At 39.6% G+C, this 15703-nt stretch overlaps 1 protein-coding gene across 3 annotated transcripts in view; it reads right to left on the bottom strand.

Moving 5' to 3' along the window:
* Nucleotides 1-15703, bottom strand: part of ARMC8 (armadillo repeat containing 8) — a 99036-nt gene that overhangs the window by 35128 nt on the left and 48205 nt on the right. For all 3 annotated transcript variants that reach the window (XM_056121312.1, XM_056121313.1, XM_056121314.1), the window contains 2 exons: nt 14040-14240; nt 10838-10933 (listed from right to left, as the gene is read on the bottom strand). In XM_056121312.1, coding sequence (XP_055977287.1) covers nt 10838-10933; nt 14040-14240 — 297 coding nt within the window. The remainder of the gene's footprint in view (nt 1-10837; nt 10934-14039; nt 14241-15703) is intronic.

Genomic DNA, 15703 nt, shown 5'->3' with positions numbered 1-15703 from the left:
CACTAACTAAACTGATTATCTAACTTTGAAAACAGGGAAAAAAGGGACCCCAAGAAAGTTACCTGACTCCATCTGAATCCAATAAAATCAGTGTAGAGCATGAGCTAAGAAACCATCCATTAAGTGAACTGACAAGGCGAGGAGACAGAATTCACAACATCTCCGAATAACCATTACTTTGAGGTATTGGGGGGATTGAGGGGCGCAGAGATGCCAGAGATCAGAAGATGCAAATCAGTGAAGAAAAGATACAGATATGTCAAGAAAAAAACTGAAGACACCACAGGAGCACGTTCTGCGGGCATTCTCAATCATATGATCCGATTTCTACGCTTGAATAGAGACCAGGGTGGAGTGACATTTCACTGTTCTCGGCCAAAAGTCCCATCTGCTCTGTTAAGAAAGGCTGCTTCTCTGGTTCTCCTAGCCAGAGTCAATTGTACGTAACAGGCCACCACTCCAGCGCAACGTTTTCTGACATTTTCCTTTACTTTTGAAACACAGGACAATTTTTACTATGGGTGGGGGTGCAGGGGTTCTTCTTACTAAAAGAATACAGTCTCTTTAGAAACAACCACTGATCAACAAATACCATATGCAGGAAGTCTCAGCATACATTTTATCAAGTTTTTCTTTCCCTCTCTCACTCGTCCATAGCTATCCTTGGTGACATTTGTACCAAACTCTCAACCCCACCACCCTGGGAGGCAGAGCTTGGGGGAAATAGCTGTCAGACAAAACATCACAGTTGATCTGCAAGGTCTCCCTCTGACCTGCCCCTTAGAGACAGACACCCACGCAGACTCAGAACCAACCTCTTCACAGCAGGGAGGGAGGAGATAAAAAGAGGGTTTCTTGGCGGGTCCCACCTCGAGCGTCTGTATCTCATTCTTGCTTTCTCTGTAAGTATTCTGTACTTTCTACTCGGGATTCTTTTATCTTTGGAAAAATTTTCACGGAAAACTTTTACTTATGTTTAATGTTTACGAAATACTCAAAATTCTACGCTTTTCTACATTATGAGAAACAGGGATGTTTTTGTCTTGGCTCTCTTTTTCCCCTATAACCCAACACTATAAACACTCGGAAATACTTACAATATCTAAAAATAGGAAAACACTTCTTCTGCTATTAAAAACATTTCTCTCGGGGGATGGAGCAATAGCACAGCGGGTAGGGCGTTTGCCTTGCACACAGCTGACCCGGGTTCGATTCCCAGCATCTCATATGGTCCCCTGAGCACCACCAGGGGTGATTCCTGAGCACAGAGCCAGGAGTAACCCCTGTGCATCGCCGGGTGTGACCCAAAAAGCAAAAAACAAACAAACAAACAAAAATTTCTCTGTCTAAAGGAATCAAATTATTAAGTTAAAAGGACAGAATGGAGCATAAATGAAGAATGATTTTAAGACAAAAATTAAAATTCTTATTTGTTACTATACAGACAGCAGAACTAGGAATTGCAGCTCCATTTCTTACTATTTTCCACTGTGAGAATCTAAACCAGGCAGTACCCCAGAATTTTGCAACCCAATAATTTTAGCAGCACTCTATAGACAAGGCGTGCCCAGAAGTCTGAGTTGTCGGGTTGCCTGGCTGCATTTTAATGTCCAAACACAGAAAGAGCCTATCCAGTGAATATAAGCAGAGCATCTATTGTTATATGCCAGATACCTTTTTTATAGAGTTTGCATTTTAGTTATGAATATTGTAGCTTGATGAAAGAATAACTGTTAAAAGACAATTCAAGCTTTTCAAACTGTTACTCAAGTTGAAATTGGTATCTTAGGGAAGCTGTCTACCAAAACATGCCAAATACACACCTCTATGATAGCATTACCTCTGGAGGTCTCCTCTCTAGAATGTTCATTTATCGTACAATCAGTGCTCTCAGAGTAACGTTTTCTCAGGGCTGGGAGACAGTACGACAGTTAAGATAAATGTCGATCCAGGTTCGATTACTGGCACTGCATGGTCTCCCAAGCTCGGTGGGTGTAACTCTGGAGTTCTCAAGAATCACTGGGTGTGACCCTGGACCACTTTGCGCTGCTGAAGTGGCCCTGGTGGTGCCATGGCACTACTGGCTATGATTGCATCCTTTAACCCAACATTGAAACACCTGGCCAGTGGGCCAAGTATTGTCAGGTGTGGCCCTCAGACCCGTGAGCACTACTTGGCACACACCCCACCAAATTTTTTTTTTTCAACCAATGCAGAAGGAAGACAGTCATGAAGATCCCTTATCCACAAACACTTCTGAAATAACTGATGTTTGTACTATGGAAGAAGGTGGAAAGCTTTCAAATAAACATGACAGGAGATGGATTTTTCTAGACTCATCTAGGATATTTCAGATATAGTCAAAGGTTAATCTTTTGAGAGTATATAAATTATGGCAAACTGGTTTCCAATGTAAATCAACTTTCTTATTCACTTATAGACACCCTGAAATTATTACATAGCAATGGATTGACTCATCTCTATAATTGATCTCTATAATTCCTTTAAGTTGTAAGCTCCCCTAAAGTACACAGGTCCTCTGCTTTATTCCTGGACACACAGGAACTAGATCATCAATATTAAATTAGAGTATCTCATTGCCCCTGTTCTGTCAACAACTATGAAGAATCCCCTCCTTCTTTTCTTTTTTATCTGAATCTGATGCTGTGAAACCAATGAATATCAATAATTAAGTTCTATCAATTTATAACACTTCCCTCTGTAACCATTTCAGACTATAATGAAACTTCCTGTCATTCCATATCATAATCTGGCTCTAGCACTGAACTTTACCTAAGTAATTTGATAGTTAAGGGTATAATCCTAAGTCATAGAAACTAGAAACGATTAGGTGCAACCACTCACGAGGCTGAGGAGTTCTGCTTACTTTTTCACCCGTAACATCAAACTCAGAGTCAACTAATGGTTAGCACTGTTCCCTATGCATAATAACTGCTAAATAAGTGGCAGCAGCTGGGTTAAATTCAGTTTCCCAAACAGATGATGTCTTCATGTATTATATGCTTTTGCATGCTTCTCTTCCAATACATGTGCAAAAATGAATAAATATTTGCTTGGTAAATAAACTAAATCTTCATTTTCCTCTTTGGCATGGTGGAAGATTTATTCAAAAAACTCTGCTAAGCAATACACAGAATCTATAACATTTTCTATCATAACCAAAACCACAGTTATTATCCAATTAGTGTCAGGCCTGTGACAAATCATTCCAGCAAAGGAACTGATGTGTAGGAAAGTATCCAGTTGACAATGTTACAGTGACTTGGTGGTAATGCTGCTCTTTTGGAAGGTGAGACATCTGGCTTCTCTCTCTCTCTCTCTCTCTCTCTCTCTCTCTCTCTCTCTCTGAGCTTTACTATGATTTTATTTCTTTCTGCAATCCAGTACAAAAAGGCAGATGGCAATGTAGCTTTTCACCACACTGGCTTATGATAGCTTCTACTTAGTTACGCAGTATTAATACAGGGAGAACAAATATTCTTCTGGTAAGAAGTATTTTAGGCATACTGCACCAAACGTATGTCTGTCACCAACTAGTCATCCACAGTTAAGTGTTTTCTTCCAACAAACCTTTATGGACAGTTTGTCGATGAAACCTTAATAAAGTTGGCATAAATGAGAAAAAAGAATCCTTAAGGACACAAATTTGAATACAATTTACTTTTCAAATTTTAGGAAACACTCATTCTTTTTTGGTATTATTTCTTATTCCTAGCCACTTAATATGCAAAGTACATTCTTAATTCTCAGCATTACTATGTAGGTATTAAGTTCCCAAAAGATAGGTATTGTCTAGTAGGACAAAGAGCAGCAAAGGGACCTACTTTTTCATCACAAAATATTTTTCCAGTCTACTTCTCAACAAAAACGCTGTCCTAAACATTTCATTATTCAATAGAACATTCTTAAAAAATCCAACTAACTCACTAATCTTAACTCTACAGATCTAATAAGTATTTTAGTTCATTTCTCTGCCTGTATCTATTTTTATTAGATGATAAACCAACAAAATAACCAACCTGTACACAGTATTTAAAACAATATAATTCAAACCATTTGAGCTGATTTTCACAAACACCTCTATTATGTGCAGTGCTTTAGCACTCCCAAGTCTGCTTCCTTCAGAATGTCCAAGGTCAAAGGTCTCAACACTGTCGTCAAGTAGAGGAACCTGGTCCTGTCATCATTAGCTCTTTGAAAATACTTACCATCATGAACGGATGCTGCAGAGTTCACCAAAACATTCTTTGTAGAGTAGCTTACTGAGCTATAGATTAGGTCAAGGAATTCTTAGTTTTCAAGGAATTTGTTCTTACTCAGTAGCAGAGCCAAGTCCTAAAGACCACTCCGGTTCATTAAAGACCTTCCAAATACTCAAAGGCATCTGTTTCAACATGCAGGATAAGGCTTAGAAATAGTTCCTGCATCTGCCTGATTTTCTGGCAGAGACAAATACAGAATGGTAAACACTTTGCCTTTTAAATGTCCACTTAGAATTAATGAACTTTGTAAAGTACTTAAAAATATCAATTCATGCTGTAATAGACTGTTATACAGAAGACCAATAACAAAACCGAGCTATGACACAGGGTGAAAATTTTCAAAGCGAAACACACATTTTTTGAGAAAGCAAAAAGATGAAAAATGTATCTAAATTTATAAAGAGGCTTTACATTCTCATAACTTAAAATATGCAAGAATTTGTTCAAATCTGAACACAAATTTGGAATAAGGTTTCATATAAACCATTATTCTTTTAAAAACAACATCTAAGACAATCATGGGCTAAGATAACAAAAGTTCTCAGCAACTCTATTCCCTGTGATTTTAGCCAATTATAGATTTATATTATATATTCTGTAAGTCTAAGACAAAATTTGATGTTTCAGAGGGCAAATTAGGTACAAAAGGTTTTAAAAATCAGTATATTAACATTTCTAAAATATAAAAGTGACATCTTGAATAAAAGACTAAAGATACATACTTCTGAAGTGTAAATGTCCGGCTGCTAGATACATAAATAACATATGCATTTGTTTTATGTCTTCCAGTGAAGTCACTTAAGGTATTCCAATAAATTCATCAATGTACTGAGCAACTACAGGCAAAGGCTCAATAAGCATACACTTTCTATCTCACTGTCCTAGCATCCCTATACTTACAATTTCCTTTGCTTAAAAAAAAAAGAGGGGTAAAAGACAAAAACACTCTTTTAAAATTCCCTCTTCTCTTTTTCCTCTGTATTTACTTTTCAGAGTAAATAAAAATAAAAATAAAATCAATTGTTTTTGGAAAAGGTCTCATCCTTGGCTATGTTCCTTAAATATGTGATCTAAAGCATTTGCAATTGGATGATTTATTCCCGCTTAGGACCAAAGACTTGAGATTTCATTTCAACTTCTGTGAGCATGAAAAGCATTTACAAAACATTATGAAAGACAAAAATAAGAAAAGACAGTACAGGACAGCAGATCAAAATGCTTGCTTGCCATGCATGCGGCGGAGCCGTTTGATTTCCGGCACTTCTGCCAGGAGTGTACCCTGAGCACTGCTGGCTGAGGCTCCTCCCACCTCCCAATGCTCAAATTACTAAATTATTTGTTTCCAAGCAGATTCAATGAAACCATCATTGAGTATCGAAATCTTTTTTATTTTGTTCCAAGTAATTGAGTCCCCAGCAAACTCTGTCCATTTGTTACTTGCTGAGATTCTATTATAAATTACAAAGCTTTATTTGTTTGGGGTTTTTTTTGAGGGGCGGGGTGGGGGATTAAAATACTTCACTAGGTTCTTTTGGATAATAACAACGTGAAAGTCTGACTGATATATCTGTGTCCCAAACTTCCAAGTTGATTATTCCTGAAGTGAGCTGACGGCTGCTTATAGTAAATGTTGAGGTTTTCGGCTATATGCTGTTGCTATTAATCTCCCTTCTATTCTTCTTCCCCCTGTAGTTACTGAACAATATTTACATGATGGTAGGCAGTTCAGTTAATCTTTGGGGAATTCACTGAGTATCTGACATTAATTGGGAAGATTATAAAATTATACTTTATGCAGTGTCTCTTTATAAAAGAGAATTTTTCATGACAATAAGGCTCCTTTCTATGAACCATGATTTTGTCCTTAAAAAACTGATCCAAAGTCATATTTATGAATGCCTGACATTTAAAAAACCACATATTTAGAAAGAAAAGAAACCCCTATAGTTTGCTAGTTACATAATAGAATTATGTCAAAATTAGCCACGTACCATACCAAAAAACTTATTTTCTTTGACGTCTATCTGGGTGAGTAGAAGACAAACCCTCAGAATCACCTGCCTCTTGGAAAATGGATATTTTCCACGCTGCTCTATGCTAACTACAAGGAAGGCTCTTGCCTTTTCCATATTTTAAACTTTCTCTCCACATACTTTAGAATTTGCTAGTAAAGGTATGGAAGCTCTTAATGGATGTAGGTCCATGTATAACTTGATTAATATTTAAGAATGCGATTTTACAATACGTTCATTACTCCATTTGTTCATTCATTCTTAAATATTGTTACTGCATATCTGCAGTGATGCAGAGAGTGAAATTTAGCCATGAACAAAACAAAAACAGTCCCTGCCCTCATGGAGCTTACATTCTAGTTCCTCAGAAAGAGATCTCCAGCTGAAATAAGTATAAGGACTTATTCTGAAAGGATCCATTATCCAATACCTCAAAGGAGCTAATGCTCCTTAAGTAAGTGTACAGTAAGCACAACATTTAATATTTATAGCAAGGTTTACTTTTTAGTTTTGATTTTGGATCACACTCAGTGATGCTCAGGACTTACTCCTGGCTCTGCACTCAGGAATTACTCCTTGAGGATTTGGGGGGACAATCAGGGGTGCCAAGGATGGAACCAGTCAGGCTCTGTACTATTGCTCCAGCTCCCACAGTTTACTTTTATAAAACCTAAGCATAGTATTCCGTTAAGCATATTAATTTCGCTGAATCTTAATCTATATTTGTCCTTCAATTTATACTTTAACTTTTTGGATACAGTTTAGGAGTTCCATGCATAAAGGACAATCCTTTAAAATTTTCGATCGAATTGACAGTAGGTGCCTGTCAAGTGGCGGACCTTCAGAAGAGCAATTCTTTGCTATAAAAGCACTGACTTTGCAACCACAGAACCGCCAGCCCCTTCTGCTCTCTACCTGGCTGTGATATACTGGCGCCTTCCAGCCAGCACCAGTATGTGATAAAGGCAGTGACAGGAAGCCACCCGTCCTTGTGGCACAAATCACAACTAATTTACCTGACACAGCTGTCAACTCAATGACCACTCCAGGGTTCTGGATTCTTCCTTCACTGGATCCCCAATTCCTGCCTCTCCCTTTGCTTTCCCTCACCTAAATCCTTGAGTTTTGCTCACTTTCATATGAATAGGCTACAACTATTGCCAAGCTTTTTGGTACTTCCTCTTTTCTGGAGCTTCTTCTCCCTCTTCATGTCACAGCCAATGGGAATGTTTTCCCACTCTTTCCACCCTCCCTCACTCTCACAGACTGCCACAGGCGAGAAGCAAATGTCTGAGTCCACCACCATGCTAGGAATTAGGATACCAACCTTACTCTGCGCAGAAGGATACAGAAAGATTCAAGCATTGTAAAGAAGCTGTCACTCTGTGTATGGTTTCTGCATGTTCATGTCTCTGACAAATATTTATTGAGTGTTTATTGGGTTCATGGGGCTGTTACATAGTTGGTTTCTTTACATGGGAATATGCCAACAATGCTCCAAAATCACTGAAGCAATAGCACAGTGGGTAGGTGTTTGCCTTTTATGCGGCTGACCTGGGTTCGATTCCTCCATCCCTCTCGGAGAGCCCAGCAAGCTACCGAGAGTTATCCCACCGACACGGCAGACCCTGGCAAGTCCCCGTGGCTTATTCGATATGCCAAAAACAGTAACAAGTCTAACAATGGAGATGTTACTGGTGCCTGCTCGAGCCAATCGATGAACAGTGCTACAGGGCTACAATGCTCCAAAATAGGAGTGATGAATCTCTGGCTTTCATGACACTGTCAGTCTTGAGCTTAGTTTGATCTGGTCCAAAAAGAAGGTATCAAAAAATGATATCTTCTAAGGCAGGTCTTTAGAAACCTCCAGGAACCTTTAAGCAGGCAGGGAGCAGGATTCTATGGAAAGGTCTGTGTCTTTCCTTTCCGGCTCTGTGTTACACCCCTCACTGTCTTTGCCTCTGTTCTTTCTCTTCCTCGTTCTGCCTCCTTTCCTTTACTGGCATAAATAACGGCAGTAGGGGATATATTATTTCCTGTATTTATTGAACTGCATTTCCATTTTCAATTAAAATGGCATATCAACTGAACAATTACATACTTTACTACGAAAGAAACGAAAGCCTTTTGCTCCTGCTGCCTTATTTTTTGGGGGGGAAGGGAGTGGTGGAGAGGTGGGTCTACAGCCCTTTACATTTTTAAGTGGCTCCACTCATTAAACGATCCATCTTAGCAAACATAAATGTTATATTAAAATGTAAAATAATAGTGTACTTCAAGAATCTACAACCGAAAAGGGGAATACAATCTAGATTTTTAAGGTTTAAGTGTAAAAGAAAATAAACATTTTATGTAGAAAGTAAATAAAAAAAATCTACCCAGATAATAGCAAGGAAAAAAATGAAAAGAAATTCATTCAAAGGAAAAGGTTTATCATTTATCATTTTATACATCCAAAATAAGCACTCTCCACACCTAAGAACTGTTTTCATGCAGTTTATCACAAAATTACTTTATATTTTCCATTTTACAATTTCTCTCTTCAATAGTTGCTATAAACTATAAATGATTTTAACACTGAATTTCCCCCAAATTAAATATCTTCCTAAAAATACCATTACATAAATATGTCACAGTATCTTTCCCACACAAAAATACTATAAATAATAATTATATTCTTTATTTGTCATCCTTCTACAGAAATCATCAGGATTTAGCCTTACCAAAAATTTACACACATTATAAATACAAATTTTAATAGACTACTGATCACCAGACTATTCTATTTCAAGTATTTCTAGAACATGGTATCACAAGTAATTATTTAAAAAACAATCATTTATTAACAAAAAAGTACAAAGAAGTGCAAACAGACACCCTATTTAACCTCATTATGCCCTATCTATCTCCCTTTCTGTCTAGGGCATGACCTTGAGCAAAATGAATAGTTACAATACTCTTTTTTTTCCAATAAGTTCTAATAACCACCCCCAAATAAATCTCTTTTTTTTGGGGGGGGATGTTGGGCCACACCCAGAGGTGCTCAGGGAATACTGCCGACTCTGTGCTCAGGGGTTACTCCTGGCAGTGCCTGGGGGACGACAGATGGTGCAGGAGATCAAAATGCAGTCGGCTGCATGCAAGGCAAATGCCTTATCCCCTGTACAATCTCTCCAGCCTGGAATCATTATGTATTTAAGTTATCCAGTCCGTATCAATTACAAATGTAATCTATAAGTAGCCATAAGCCTCCTTCCTTGCAACACACCATGTTCCTAAGATATGAGCATCAACATCTAGAAATTATGTTTGGACACAGGAAGTCCCTATCATTAGTATGTTTGTCTTAAGTCAGCAGCTTACAAAAGAACACTTTAGAGGTGTCAAAAAGGATCATCACATACATTTACTAAAAACCCTCCAAGTCCGAACATCTCTGAACTGAACTAAACTGGGGTATATAGAAGACAGCTGGAGTAATGATGCTTTGAGCTCTGACTTTAAATCAAAGCTACTCACATGTCTATTCATACTGTTATTCAGTTTTCTCAAGAATGGTTCCTTTTCTACATTTATTCCAATAAACCTACAGTTACACCATTCTTTTCTCTCTCCAAGCTTAATTTTTATGAATCATGGTTCAGAAAAAATATTCCCAATATGCTGTGATTTCTTTCACAGGGTTCCCTAAAATACCAATATAAATAAGAATATTTGGTAAGTGGTCCAGTATCTGATGCTCACTCTGCGCTTTCTGCTATGGCTTATCAAGACAGAACACGTGGACTCATTTACTGATGTTCCTAAAAACCTTGTGTGATTTTTTTGATGGTAAGTTCTAGTTTCTGGATTTGTGAAGGGAATCTTGTCAGGTAGTCCAGGAGACTCTACCCAGTCTCTCCTCTTAGCTCTATTGTGTCATAAAGAAAATAAACTGGGGGTTATGCTAGGCTGGAGTAACATAAGGGTACAACAGCAGTGACTCATTTATTGGGAGCTGAAAAATTCAGATGACCAATCACTAAACATAAAATCATTATTCCACAAAGATTTTATTCACATCAAACTTGCACAGTAGCAAAAGAAAATAATAATAAAAAAAATCAAAACATAACTAAGCCACATATCAAAGAACAATATACAATAGAGATTTGAGTTTCTCAATGGCATCGGAAGAAATTTCATAAATAACATTTACATTCTAGTGGTATTTCTTTCAAGATATCTAAAGCTTCACAGTGCTAGAAGTGATTTTTTATCAGAAAACATGCAAAGAATGTGCAACATAATAATTCATATTAATGACACAAAAAGCACGCCAGTAATTTGTCATTCCAGCACGGCCATGCCACTCTATGTTCTAAAGACAAACAAATAACCCCCAAATCCGGGTCCCATTCATTCTTCAATTCTGCCTTTAGTCACTCTGCTTTATTCTATTCAAGCAGTCACTGTTAGTGCTCTTCACCACGACTTTCAGGTTGACGTGACTCCCTGCCTGCTGGCTGTCAGCACTGGGGGACGCCCCTCTCCCAGACTCACCTTCTTCCGGATGTCTTCGTCATTGGCTCCGAGAGAGGCATAGAGCTTGAATGCAGCCTGTCGTAGTTCGTGAGCGTGTTTTAAGTCATGATCAAGCTAGGGGAGGAAAGAAAGATGGATTCCAACTCACTTCATAAATTAAACCTTAAATGTGAGGAACTGGCAATGGCAGTGAATGTTTGGTAATGACTGGTTTATCAGTGTTATTGCCAAGTTCCTCGTTACTTGGGGCTTTTGCTCACAAATAACTAAACTTTGTGTGAACTGTGTGCTGCGTTTATGTTAGCAAAAATGCATTAGCCTACGTTGTCTATAATGAACACAACATTGGATCCTGGTATATGAAAATCCTTTGTGAACCTCAGACTTTAAAATCCCAGTTCCCAGATGGTGCCTGTAATGGAACTGAGAACCAGCTACCTGAAATGTGATCTTGAAAAGAACAGGGTACACCCCAGACCTCTGTGGTTCAGAATACAGCTGAGATTTAAACATGTGAGTGCTGCTGCAACAGTATCCTTAGAACATTTCCACAAATATTTCGCACTAGCCTAATCTGAGCACAAGCTTTGAAAAACATGGAGACTTTTGTGAAAATTCTCAATAGGCAAAACGTAGAGCATGACAATCAACACTTTGTCTTTTACATTTATCCAAAATTACGGTTTTGATAGTACTGAATACAATTATTAAAATCACTTGCTACTATGAAGCAATGCTACCTTTCCACATGCATGAGTGGATTTCCAGGTTACCGATTCTTCTATACACCAAGCAAGCCATAAATGTGCAAGGCACATCAATACTACGAATGAGTTTATAGCAAAGGGCAGCAACTGTCTATGCTAGTATCACTCTCTCCTACTGAGTCACCTTGGAACGCTGTTCTGAGGCAATGGTGTGGTTGTGGTTTTTGAATATGGTTGCTGAATATTTTGAAACACCCCCAAAAGTAGCCATTAGCTAGAAAATGGCGACTGTGGTTCTCTTCATCCACTAAGAGAGTTTTTGAGTTGACTGTGACTGACCGTGGTTTGTAAAGATGGAGAAAGGGGCCAGAGCCATAGTACAGCAGGTAGGGGGTTTGCCTTAGATGCAGCTGGTTCGATGCCTGGCATCCCATATGGTCACCTGAGCACTGCCAGGAGTAAGCCCTGAGCACTGCCAGGTGTACTCCCCGTCCCTGCCACCCCCTTCCTCTCCCACTTCCCACCGACCCCCCCAAAAGATAGTGGGTGCATCCAAGTAACAAAGACACCAAAAATACCATGTGGGGATAGGGGCACCAAGAGACAGTGCTGGGAGGGGTGGAAGGGATTTGGCTTGGATTTGAATGTGATTCTGTGATAGTAGTTAAAAAACTGTATTGGTCAAAGCAGGTACTGACAGATCATAGGCAGAACTTTCCAATACAAGACAATCATTTTGATGTGCAAGTTCTTCCACATACTAGTTAAAAGATATGCACACGCACATGCTAGGAGTTCTTATCACTATGCTGCTTTTCTCCCGTGGCTACACAGTGTCCTAGCTGCCATGCCAGGTCCGTGGAGTCAGGGTGCTGGTGAGGCCACGGTTAGGACTCGCTCCTGTATACTGACACTAATGAGAGCAGCATCAGTGCAAGCAAGAGGCCAGCCAACACTCAGAGAAGACCTGTTTCAACACAAGCCATCACCTTGAGTGCAGAAACAGTTCTGAAGGAGGAGCAGACACGTCGCTTTAAGACACAGTGTGGTTATTAATACAAAAGTCAAGGAAGGTTATTTTAGAAATTTCCTAAGAAAGAGAAAAGCTATTACCCTTAATAAATAATTTGCTCTGTAATTAATGTAAAACGACAAATTGACAGTTGCTTTTTATGGTTTTTTGTTTTTGTTTTTGGCCACACCTAGCAAGGCTCAGGGGACAGTATGTGATGCTTGGGGTCAGACCCTTGAGCCGCGGGCAAGGCAAGAGCCCTCCCCGCTGTACTATCACTTCAACCCCAACGGTCACTTTTTTAGAACTAGGGTATGTGGGAGAGGTCAGGAAAAAGTTTGTAAGAATTTGTCACTGAGACCACGACCATCACTCACACAGTCACATCACAGGAGAGCACTGGCAATGCTCTTCTCACCAGGGATTCCTTAACAGACATTCTAATAGAACAGTCACCTCCTTAAGCTTAAAGAATGGATATGAAAAACATGTTGAGATGTGAGAAAACGGATTATATAACATTCTCACTACTCAAGAGAATTATCTAACTACTCTATGGAAAAAAATATTTTGAGAAAGACAATTTGGTCTTCGATGGATCATAGAAATGGTATTTTAGCTCTTACGAGTAGGCCCAGAGCACAGCATGAAACTGAAAGAGGACAGAGGCAGTAGTTAGAAGAAAAATGCACTGAAAGATGTGAACGGTGGAAAAGATAAAAGCATAGTCACTCCATCACCTGGAAGAAATGGGGACGCCTGAAGGCCACAGCGATGCTGCAGCTGGGAAGGTACTTGCCGTCCATGCTGCTGGCCTAGGTTCGATCCCCGGCCCCCTTATATGGTCCCCTAAGCCCGTCAGGAATGATCCCTGAGTGCAGAGCCAGGAGGAAGCCCTGAATACTATCAGGTATGGCCCCAAAAGATCCCTCCCCACTGTGTGTGTGCACGCATGTGTGCATGTGCGTGCACAAGCATATTTTTTTATATTCTCTGTGTGTGCTTATACACACACACACACACCCTAAATATAAATAATACCAGCAGAGCAGCAGAGATGAGTTGAAGACACTGATTATGTTAACAGAATGCTAATGCTACCCATACTGGATTTCAGTGAATTTAGTTTAATTATGCATACAATCTCCTTCTCTTATTCAGTAAAAAATTCTGACAGAAACATGAAACATATTGAGTTCGAACTCTGAGGGCCGGAGGGAGATACAGGAAGTGAGCAGGCTCCCGGTGCCCCTAGGATCCCCGAGCACTGCCAAGAGTCACTCTTATGCCCAACAGCCAGGAATCGTCCCCTGGGAACAGGGAGGTGTGCCTCAAAAAAACAAAATGAATCAATGAAGTTAAAATAAAATATTTCAAAAAGCCATCGGCCAACATTCATGTCACCGAAGAGAAAAGATGCCTTTATTAGTAGGCTCCAAGCTGGGGGCAGCTCAGAAATGTGCATCCAGCCCCCTGTCTGCCGGGGAGGAAGAGGACATACCCTTTTAATGTCAGTGATGGCGCTCACTGAGCTGGGGTACTTGAAGTAGTCGGCCAGCATGGCGATGAGGTGGTCGGTGATGCTGGCGATTCTCTGCAGCTCGACATCTGGCTCGATCAGATAGGCGAGGGTCTCGGCCCCCTCCACCCGCTCCTCCAGCAGCCGCTCCTTGCTGCACATCCGGACCAAGCACGGCAGCGTCTGCGGGCAGAGAAAAGCATCACTCACCTCGGTTAAAGGTAAACACCTGGGGGAGAACAAACCACGACTGAATCAGTTTGAAGGGTTTTACTGGGAGTTATGTTTGTGATCGTGTTTCAACAAAGACGTTTGGAGAATAAAAAGTTGATTTCTTTTTTTTTTGTAAGTGGAAAGACAAAACCTAGTACTTATTAATGATCTGTCCTGGAACATATTCTCATATCAACAAGGCACATTCTGATTAGGTTTTATGCTGATAAGACTGAAGCTTTATTGTACAACTTTATGAAAGACATTTAAGAATCCCAAATAAATCCCATCTGATGCTCTTGTGCCCCATCTATGTACTTGCTTGTCTAAAAGAGTTCCAGTATTTTAATTAGACATTTAATTGCCTTAGAATAAGGTCTTTCCCTTAGTGAGTAATATACATGGGATAACTCTGATTTTGTTTGGGGTTTAAAATCTACAGTTGCACGGTCACAGTCACGGTCCTCCCGCTGTTCATCGATTTGCTTGAGTGGGCCCAGTAACGTCTCCATCATGAGACTTGTTGTTACTGTGTCTGGCATATCGAATACATCACGGGGAGCTTGCCAGGCTTTGCCGTGAGGGCGAGATACTCTCGGTAGCTTGTGGGGCTCTCCGAGAGGGGCGGAGAAATCGAACTCGGGTTGGCCATGTTGGCTGTGTGCAAGGCAAACGTCCTACCCGCTGTGCTATTGCTCCAGCCCCTACAGTTGCAAAAAATGAAAAAATAAAAACCCAAGACTTTTAAAAATTTAGTGACGGTGTGGTTACTCAGATTCCACTCGTCTGAAATCTGAGTGACATGCGCCCATCACAGTCCCCAGGGTTTCCAAAGAAATCCTGGAATAACTGCAGCATCATCAACAAGGTCTATGTTTCTTTTCCTATGTTTATTTTGGAGTTTGTTTTTTTTTGTAATCTCATAATTAGTGGTAATACACCTACATCAAGTTCCCAGTGAAAATATTCCCTATAGTTATTGTTTCAAGGTGATGAATCTATTTTAGAGGGTAATGTGGAAGTAGAAAATTAAATGTTATAATTATAGAAAAGTTCTGCGTAAAGAAAAATTATAGAAAAACTACCACAGTTAACTATGATATGCTTTTATTCCTCTGTTCCTGGTCTACCTTTATTAGACTGTGGCACTCCTAGCTTCCTATTAGGGTAGGTCAGACTTTAAAAGCACCTCTAGGCTTCCAAGAAGAACTCTATTCTTATCTTCCTTTGAGGAGCTACTATCAATGCTTTAAATATCCTGTTACTATTATGATATGAGCAGAATTACTCCTTTCATTTTCATAATTAGGCATCTGAGCCAGAAGAATAAGGAATTCCGTGGTTAACAAAGCCATTCTACGGTGGACATGCTCAATTCCTTTCCAGCTCTTTTCTCTCCAGTGAATTTTTCAGTTGCATTTGATATCACAAGA

The sequence above is a fragment of the Sorex fumeus genome, unplaced genomic scaffold (assembly GCF_029834395.1).
Source record: "Sorex fumeus unplaced genomic scaffold, SorFum_2.1 ptg000044l, whole genome shotgun sequence".
NCBI lineage: Eukaryota > Metazoa > Chordata > Mammalia > Eulipotyphla > Soricidae > Sorex > Sorex fumeus.
This window is presented reverse-complemented; position numbering and strand designations above follow the sequence as displayed.